This window comes from Rhinolophus ferrumequinum, chromosome 22 (genome assembly GCF_004115265.2).
Source record: "Rhinolophus ferrumequinum isolate MPI-CBG mRhiFer1 chromosome 22, mRhiFer1_v1.p, whole genome shotgun sequence".
NCBI classification, from domain to species: domain Eukaryota; kingdom Metazoa; phylum Chordata; class Mammalia; order Chiroptera; family Rhinolophidae; genus Rhinolophus; species Rhinolophus ferrumequinum.
The window spans coordinates 19,575,726-19,585,865 of NC_046305.1; the positions used below are offsets into that span (position 1 = coordinate 19,575,726).

Below are 10,140 nucleotides of genomic sequence, written 5' to 3' on the forward strand. Positions count from 1 at the left end.
CCATACATTTCCACTGTCTCTATTCCTAATGCTGTATTTCGCTTCTTGTATTATTTTTTATCACCAGAAGAAACAACAAAAGTTCCTAAAAGCAAAAATCAATGCATAAGGGTTAGTTTCAAAAACAACATTTTTCTTCTATTATATCCTCTTTTTTTAACCTTGTTTTCTCCCTGAATAAACATCAAAAACACAAAAAGACCTTAGAGAACAATAATAAAAAATGGAGTCAGTTGTGGGGCGGGGGCCACAGCCATGGTGATATTTTGCAGAAGAAGAAAGAGGAGCTGGTGAATACCTGATTGTGAACAGCACTGGTTTCTAGCAGGCAACTGATACGACTTTTCTATTTGTTTGCAGGACAGCAAGAAACACTTGATGATTCATGTGTCAGCATAATGGCATCTGTAAACAGAACCAGTGAAATACATAAGAAACTTAAAGTCAACAAACAACAACTGCTGAAGGAGATAAATGAAAAGCGTGAATCCAACTGCTTGGTGGAAAGAAGCAATCGAGTCAGTTTATTGAGAATTCAAAAGAGGCACTTCCAGGGTGCCTATAAGTCCTGTACTCAGACCCAAACCAAAGAACATGTGCCCGACAGTGGGAGGAGCTCCTGGGTCAAACTGAGTCTCCTTGTTCACACAGAGAAAAAGCACTTTCCACAAAAAAGTAAGGTGTCATGGCAGGATTCCCATCCTATCGACAGGAGGGATTTATACGTACATTTAGACAGAATTTCTGGGGTTGAAAGAGGTTCATAAGTATTGCTCTGGGATAGCTTAGAGGCAATCTGTCTGAAGTTAAAAGCCTCTGTAAACTAGGCTGGTGGATGGAAGATCCACTATAGACCAGAGATCCTCCTTTTCTTGGGCTGACACAATCCCGGGCTCCACCTCCATGCTGCCTCATTCACTAGGCTCTAATTTGGATCCTGGAGTCCCCATTCTCAGCAGGCTAAGGTGATTCTGATGCTGATGGCCTGAGAACCACATTTTGAGAAAAGTTGTAATAGGTTATCATCACAGACCACAAAAACTTAGGCTAGTAGGTTAGGAGTTCTCACAAGTTTAATAGTGGAGGGTAAAATCCACCTCCTATGACAAAGATAGTTTACCACTTTACATGCAGTCTTAGAACATTTCTCACCAATTTCTGTTGCCTCTGCAAAAATTTCCTGTGCAAAATTGAGATACAGTGGAAATAATATTGATGAAAAATATCAAACAAAAAGCCCTGAGAAACAATGGTAAAATGTGCAGGGAGGGTGGTGTGGGAGGAGGTGTGAGGTGATGGTGGTGGCAGTGGTATTGTTTTGCTGGAGGAAGAACAGGAAGTGGTAACTACCTTGATTGTGAATACTTGTTCCTAATTCAAGGCAAGTAACTTCAAGATGGTGTTTTTTTCCATTTATTTGAAAAGGAGAGTGTTGTTATATTAAATGCAACCAACACATGATTAATTTAGGTCAGAAACCAAAGAATTGCCACACTGGAGATGTACCTTCTTGGATGAGGGGTCTATGACTACATTTGCTCCATGCTCTTAGTAAGTGGTGTAGAGAGGATAAAAACAGTGTGTGGAAAACTGAGATTCTCCATTGTGTTTTAAAGTTGATCTGTAACAGTCATGTATTTTACATAAAAATAACTCTTTTAGAAGGAGGAATGCCTTTAGTGTTCCTAATTCTAAGCATAATCTTTTATGCTGGTTGAATTAATTGGAACTAGATGGAGTTAAATCACAGCTAGTAGGTTAGGAGTTCTCACAAGTTTAATAGTGGAGGGTAAAATCCACCTCCTATGATAAAGATAGTTTACCACTTTACATGCAGTCTTAGAACATTAAAATGAACCTTTAAATATTGCAGAAAAACTCTGTTCCTTCCAAAGGAACAGACTTAAACAGAAATTCAACTTTATGATGACAAGATATAGAATAAGTATGGATCTAATTTAAATGGTATGTAAACAGTTGTTCTTTCTTTAATTAACCTAAACTAGTAGTTCTCAAAGAGTGGTCTGGGTACCCCTGGGTATTCTAGTCCTTTTCAGGGGTCCAGGAGGTCAAAGCTACTTTCATAATGATACTGAGACATTGTTACTGGTTCAAAGTCTGGCTGCCTGGTGCTTCAAAAGGCCAATATTCAAACATCAGAGTTTGGGTAAGGAAAGGCTAATAACTGAGAAGGTGCCAGCTCCAGATGAAGGAGTGGCCTTAAGGCTTCCACAAATCCATCTTAAGAGAGCCCAATATTCAAGCCTCTATTATGTCAAGGGAAGGGAAAATGGATGATTGCCTACAGCAGGCATATGGGCGCCAGGGAAGATCTCGAAATCTCTGCATCTCTTTGTTCACTGTCCCTTGACCCCGGTTGGTCTGAGTCTGGTCTTAAGGCTCCTGAAAATCTCTGATAAACAATCATTATTTTTGTCCATATTTCCCCACCTTTACAGGAGAGGAACCATCGGGCAAGGGGCTGTTCTTCCAAAAATTTCAAGCCTCAAGCAGAAATCCCTTATAGCAGGAGCTATTTGCCTGAAGGCCTTGGGGAAAATGCAGGCTAGAATTAAGATAGAGTCAGAGAGACCAAGCATTTCACTCTGCTACAATATTATTTGTTTTTCTTATTCTCATGCCCTTATGCGAGTACAGTCAATTTTTCCAGAAGCAATATGATACGCAGGAATTGAACCAGCAACCTTGTTGTTCAGAGCTCGCACTCTAACTAACTGAGCCCCCTGGACTGGTATTCTTTAGTTTTAAATTTTTTCACAGTATTAATTTCTAATGTGAATATTGACAGATACAACACACATGAACAAAAAAGCTTGATAGTGTCCTCAATAATTTTTAAGAGTATAATGGATCCTGAGACCACCAAGTTTGAGGACCACTCATCTAGACAAATCGTAGGTATATTTGTTGATCCTGTGTGACGTATTCTCAAAAGCTTATTAACATTTTTCCCCCAGGTTTCTCTTATGAATCTCTATTTGAAACTTATGGTCTTTGATTTCAACTTTAATAATAATCAAGGATAAAAAAAAAAAAGGAGGGGGGATATTGGGGACTTTTTAAAAATTTCCACAAGTTGAAAGTACCTAGATATAGAGAAGGGTGCTGACATTTTTTTGAGTGCCTACTTTTTCTGAATACTGTTAAGATTTGAAAAAGTCTTCTGTTCCTATTCTGAGTTTACATCAATTGAGAGATAGATGGAGGTAAAAATGTGGGCTTTGCTACTGGAAAACAAATCTGTGTCGCAGGAATTGGCTTAAAAGCAGCCAAAGGCGAACTCATCCCAAAAGAGACCTTACTCCATTCCAAACCGAAAGTCCGGCCTGCCACACTAGACTGAGAACGTGTGAGAGAATATCCGCTCCTTCAGGAGGTCAGCAGATGCAAAGAGAAAACCCTCATTTGTAGAAAAAGAAGATGGGACATTACCTCTAAAATTTGGTGAACATATTACTCTAGCAGGCCTTCAACAACATTCATTGATACACAATGAATCAAATGATGAACATCATTATAAAATAACATCCTCTTGGTATAAGATGGCCCTCTTCTGTCCTCTGATTCTTGAAGAACACTGAAGCTCAATGTTGGGTCCTCTTCTCGTCCTCTACGCTTAGTTTCTAGATGATCTCAATCTAGACAGATGGCAGGTCTTTGACCTGTTACAGGACTTCAAATCTCCTCTCTATTCTGATGACTCCCACATTTCTATTTCTACCCTGACGTTCCTCCTGCGTTCTGGACGCGTCTATCAGATTGCATCTATTACATTGCCACCTCTCCTATCTTCCACCCCCAAACACACACATACTCATCCCTGTCCCCTCCTCAGCTCAGAAAATGGCCAAATAGCTGGGAGAATCTTTGACTCTCCTCTTTGTCTCACATCCCACATCCAATCTGTCAGGAAGTCCTGTCAACTTCTTCAAAATCAGTCTTGAGTGTGATCACGGCTATCACCCAGATCCAATGATCATCTCTCTCCCAAAGCACAGCAGGGACCTTCCCAACTGTCCCCCAGCCTCCACTATTGCTGCCTCCCACATCGACCTCTTCATACAACAGCGCAAGTGATCTTTTCAAAACATACAATGTTGGCCAACTAAGTTTGCGAACTCATCCTAGAAACAGTGCTGCATACCTCATTGCTGAATATCACTACGGTCACCTTCAAAGTACTCCCCTTGGGAAGCTATGCACCAATGCGAGCGCCTAGTCCACCCTTCAAAGCAATTTTGGAACTCTTTTTCTAGAATGGCCATCAGAGCTGTCATCATATTACCTTTGATGTCCTGAATGTTATCAAAATGTCTTCCTTTCAATATTTCCTTTATCTTCGGGTAAAGAAAGAAGTCATTGGGGGCCAGATCAGGTGAATAGGGAGGGTGTTCCAATACAGTTGTTTGTTTACTGGCTAAAAACTCCCTCACAGACAGTGCCCTGTGAGCTGGTGCATTGTCGTGATGCAAGAGCCATGAATTGTTGGCGAAAAGTTCAGGTCGTCTAACTTTTTCATGCAGCCTTTTCAGCACTTCCAACTAGTAAACGTGGTTAACTGTTTGTCCAGTTGGTACAAATTCATAATGAATAATCCCTCTGATATCAAAAAAGGTTAGCAACATGGTTGCAACAAGTTTGCGAACTTAATTGTCAGACCTCCTACATTGGTGAGGATAAAACCCACGCCTTTTCCTGTGTACTTGTCTTTTCAAGCCTTACCTCCTTAACTTTCCCTGGCCTTATCCCGCCTAGCCACCACGCTTCCTTTCTGTTTCTGGATGTACCATTCTGGTTCCCGCCTCAGGCACTTGGCACATGTTGTTCGCTTTGCCCGGAACTATTTCTCTCTTTGCTTCGCTTTATTAAGATCTTTGTTCAAAGGCCAATTCATCAGAAACCACCTTATCAAAATAAAACTCCCAACATTCCACAAGCCCTCACCAAGTTCTCTCTCCAATCTTCCACTTGGAGGTGTGGATGTAAGATGCTAGCCTTAAAAACAGAAGACTTTGGCACCTTAGTTTGGGCTGCTATAACAATTACCACAGACTGGTGGCTAAAGCAACACACATTTATTTTTCGCAGGCCTGGAGGCCGGAAGCCTGGGATCAGAGCATCAGCACGGTCAGGTGGTTGGTACGAGCCGTCCTCCTGGTGTACAGAGGGCTGTCTTGCGGTGTCCTCACAGGGTGGAAAGAGCCAGCTCGTTCTCTGGCCTCTTCTTAAGGGCACTAACCCCATTTCTGAGGGCTCCACCCTCATGACCTAATCATCCCCCAAAGGCCCCACCTCCTGAAACCATCACCTCGTGATAAGGGTTCCAACACAGGAATTTGGGCGGGGAGGGGAAAAAACATCCACTCCACTGCACTCAGGTTCATGTTCTGTGCCTGCTATTGACTAATGTCATGCTTTTAGTCATTTCGTGTTTCTAAACCTTACTTTCTGTACCTGTGAAATGGTACTCATCCCCTTTGCCCTCAGGGTTATTTCGAAAACTATGAAATGTAAGTTATATAACACAACCTTTTTATTTTTCAGATAATGCCATATTTGGATAAAGTGCATCTCCAGAGACACACAGGAATACCATCTACTTGATCCTTCTTCAGTGTCTACATTATTTACAAATATTAATTTTAAAAAATGCCTAGCAAAGTTATTTGCTCGAACGCCAAGAAAACATGCTAAGTCACATAAAATACAGTACATTTTCATTTATTCCATTCTATCACTTAGATGTTTTGGAGAAAGAATTTGAATTACTAAAGATACTTTCAAAGATGAATCACCTAAAAGTTCACTTCACAGTCATCTTCTCTTTATTAATCTCAAATGTTTAAATAGTTTACATTTGTTTCTTTAAATCAGTGGAATGAATACGTGGACCAACCCCACTAATCAAGCTGAATGCTAACGTTCTCAGTTAGCAACTTGCTTCTAAATAAGAAATACCACTTTGACAATTTGAGTAAGTACATACTTGAGAGAGTAATATAAGGTGCTTATAGATGGAGCTTTCTGTTACATTTTATTACCCATCCCCAAAGTGAGCATTGCTAGAAGCATCTCATGGACAAATCCTATTTGCCTGCTCTCACCTCTGTGTCATTCCTTCTTGGATAGCAGACTCATTTTCAAATTTTAACTCGGCTTGTGTTCCTTTTTGCAGTTGAAGTTATTACCTCAAACTATTATTATTCCGTATGGCAAGCCGAGCACTGCCTGGCCTGGCACCCAGTTGCTTCTCGGCATTCACCTTTTATTTGGTGGCCCTTTGTTTCCACAGAGAGCTCAGATTCCAAGCCAAAGCGTGTTTGTATGGCAAGGGCGACGGATCAGTCAGCTAGCCTAGAACCCAATCTCAGCTAAGACTGCACCAGGGCACAGTGTAGACAAGATTCATTGACCCTGAGGGTATGTAAACAAACGCCAGACCCAAAGCTAATGTTTGGCTTCTCAAAAAAGCAAATATCTAGTGCCAAGAGCTGTGAAGGGTTAGCCTGCCAGTTTCATGGCCGTTGACAGGAGACATAAGACTCCTGGTTCAGAGGCAAAGGCTTCATTACTCAAGAGCACAGCAAGCAGCACAAACCTCATGTTCTAATTGGCACCCCTGTCCCCACTCCCAAACAGTGGGGAGCCATCCAGATAGATGCCATACATACAGAGGTTGTGCCTCAAAGCTGAAGATCTCTGAGCTTAAGAAACCCAACCTTTGAGAGGAGGAAGAGAGTCTCCTGATTACACTGGGCAGTAAATAAACCTGCCCTCTGCTCCAGTGGGAGCCAGTATCTCTGTCCTGCAAGATCCTTGGCTAGACAAACATCCTTGGAGAGAGAATCTGAAACCAAAGCTGTCAGTGCCTCTGCTCCCAAGGCAAGCAGAAACGCGAAAGACCTACAGAGAATTCTCTCTCAACACTTAGCAGCCCACATGAAGACTATCAAATACAGCAGCATTTCTTGGGCTCAATCGAAGATGAATCAGAGGGCATAAACACACAGTAAATGAGAGGCAGGTTATGTGTAATACAATGAACAACCTTTTGAATCCCATTTCTCTGTAATCCCCTCCTACCTTCTCCCCCACGCACCTCTGGTTTTTATGGAACTACTTGTGGTTCTCCACCCTATTCTCTTACCCCCTTTGCCTGGCTACTTTCAGTTTAAATACCACCTTCTCCTGGAAGCCTTCCCTCCCCCAACCCCTTCTCCTCTTGTACTCCTCTTGGTTACTTTGTCTCCCTCTGTATACTTTAAACAGCCTTGGGCTAAAACCAGAAATTCAAAAGTCACAAAACTATGTATTTTGGACTCTGACCCTACCTGAAATTGCAAGAAGTCCAGCCAACTCCTCCACCTGTCCCGGGAGTGTTTCAGATATGTTGATGCACCTGTTCCCTCAGTAAACACGTAGGCATGGGCACTTTGCTCTTTTTTGCTCTGGCTCCCTGCAGAGCTGTCTGCAGGTGAGCTCCCAAGTCAAGGCCATTAATGCCTCCCTGCAGGAAGGCTTCCTGTGACATCCCTGGTACTTAGAAGAGACTCCAGCATGGCCCGCCATTGCTACTGAAGCTACCAATGTCCCATGCCTCTTCCCTGGAGAGGGTCTTGCACGCCATGGTGGGCGGGGGGACACGTTTCTTTGCTGGCACTGCACACATGTCCAAAAGGAGGAGCCACACAGACTGGATGATGAGCTCTGCTTCATAAGGTAAGAGATTCCATAAATACAGGAAAAGTGGAGAAAAACAATGGAAACGTTCATTGCAGCATACCCCTTGAAATGCCCACAAATCAACACATCCTTCTTGCCATCAAAATGTCACTTTAAAATGCTTTCACAACATTGATCTCCATCTGCTAGGGACTGCCGTCTTATCCCTGAAAATTAATTGGGCTTTTGCTGCCTGGAAAGCTCTCCGGGCTCTCTGAGTCCCAGATCTCCATCTCTTCCTGCCTTAATTTCCCTAAGGGTCTCTTGGTGACAACTGCTTCAGGGTATCAATTTCCTCATCAATCAGGCTTCTTAAAGATGCAAGGAAAGCAAACTAAATTTGGTTAACTTAAGAAGAAAATGAATTTACTGAAGGATATTGGATTGTTCGTAAAATCTCCAGAAGGGTTGAAAAAAATCAAATTCATACCACTGAACCAGAAGCATAAAGACTCTTTTCCCACAGTCACAGTCACAGACCCTGCAGCTAACACTGCCAACCTTACCAGCCTGAACTCTGAATACTGCCATACTATGCGCCCTCACCAGAATGGAGTCAGTTCAGTCCTGGCTTCTTCATGTGAGTGACTTCATTCAAAATCAACGATGGGTGATATTCTCAGTACCCTGATTGCAAGAAAGGCTGGAAAGTGATTGGCATTTTTGGCTTCTAGAGTGAGAAGTGGGCTCTTTTTAGTAAGGTAAAGGATTCCCCCAAAGAAAGGAATGGCCAAAAAACAGTCAGATGTCCAATCATACGAATCTTAAGACTCCTTCTCTCTCCTATTGCTTCCCTCAGTTACTACCTACCCACTCAAATTCATAGTTCTTGATTTGTAATACCATAAAGATGGCTTTTGAAGGATGTTACTTCAGCTAATGCAGAGATCGGGTTGGAAGGCATTGTGATATTTAGAAAAGAGTGCTGAAATGGAAGTCGGGGATTATAATTCTAAATGTATCACACATTAGCTCTGAAAATTTATACAATTTAAATTACTTGAGCCTCAGAAGTAGTCCACAGAAAAGTCCCATACAGAGGACATTAGACTTCTAACACTTTCGGCTCTTACATGCTATGCCTGGTTCTCTATATTTATTATATTACACAAATAAATTAGGAAATAAGAAGTTATTTGTACCATTTTTAACATCCCAGGTTTAAATACCACTCAGACTTCTGGTCACCAAAGGAGTCATCTTTTTTAGAGAGATGCTTGTTTTGGAATTAGGAGGGCCTACTTGGATGTTCTTGCCTGGAGATTTATGTTTAAACTTGTAACACTGATAATCCCTGTATTATCTAATCTCTTTCCAGTCTATCTTTTTTATTTATTTTGCAATCATTAGCACAGCCTTTCTTATAATTTAAAAAGGACAGCGAGATTTGCTTGTGCTTGAAATACTAAGCTCTAAAACGCATAAAACAGTCTCGGGAAACGCTTTCTAACTTACTCAGATCACATAAATGAAATGTCAGTTCACACATGCTGCTTTGAAGTATTCAATCAAAAGGATGAAAAGAGCAAGAAGTATGAGTAGACAAGTAGTGAGCAAGAGCGAGCGAGCAGCCAAGCGATAAAATGAGCTCTTGGATACATAATAATGAAAGAAAAGGGCTGATGTTTTTCTTTTTTTAAAAAGGAATGATACAATTTCATTTGATGCTTACTAAAATAAAAAAAGGTAAGAACCGGAATAAGAAACTAAATTTCCTTTAGAAGGAAGGTCACCATATGCTCAGGATGGGGGGAAAAAAGCCCTTTTTGCCCTTCAGCTGGGGGCAGGGCCTTCCTATAGGATATAAAAAATATTTGTTTTTGGTATGGCTCACAACACCTGGTAAACTACACGAGATTTTTTTTTAATTGTGGTAAAATGCATATAACATAGAATTTAGCATCTTAATAATTTTTAAGTGTAGAGCTCAGTGGCATTAAGGGCATTTACACTGTTGTGCTACCATTACCCCCATCCAGCCATAGAACTCTTTTTATACCTAAGGTGTTTTTTATACCTAAGATTTTTGAAACTTCAAAATACAAAATTTTACCACATGCAAAAACAGTCAGATGTATTTTTAATAAAGCAATTTATGTTTTAAAAATGTGACAAAATTCACACTGGAAATTAAAATCAGTTATTAACTAAACTTTTGGGCTTGGCATTTAATGGTGATTATATAAACCACTGGCCTCATAAGTCTAAATCTAAGGTCAATATGAAAACCTTGTACATTTTTCTCTTAAAATGACATAACTCAAAGTACTAACAGTTCGATTTTATAAGCCCAGAAAAGAGATTTTTGATAGTGTAAGAAACTCGATGCTCTCTTTTCACTGGATAACTCCTATGAGAAGTAAGACAGGTGGTGGTGAAGGATCAAACTTTATCCTA

General features: G+C 41.0%; 1 protein-coding gene across 1 annotated transcript; it reads left to right on the forward strand.

Annotated features, from left to right (window-relative positions):
- Window positions 1–398: 398 nt before the first annotated feature.
- Window positions 399–5,585, forward strand: SPATA45 (spermatogenesis associated 45). Its single transcript, XM_033092384.1, has 2 exons — window positions 399–675; window positions 5,566–5,585. The coding sequence occupies exons 1-2, from the start codon at window positions 399–401 to the stop codon at window positions 5,583–5,585; spliced, it is 297 nt and encodes a 98-aa protein (XP_032948275.1).
- Window positions 5,586–10,140: the final 4,555 nt, after the last annotated feature.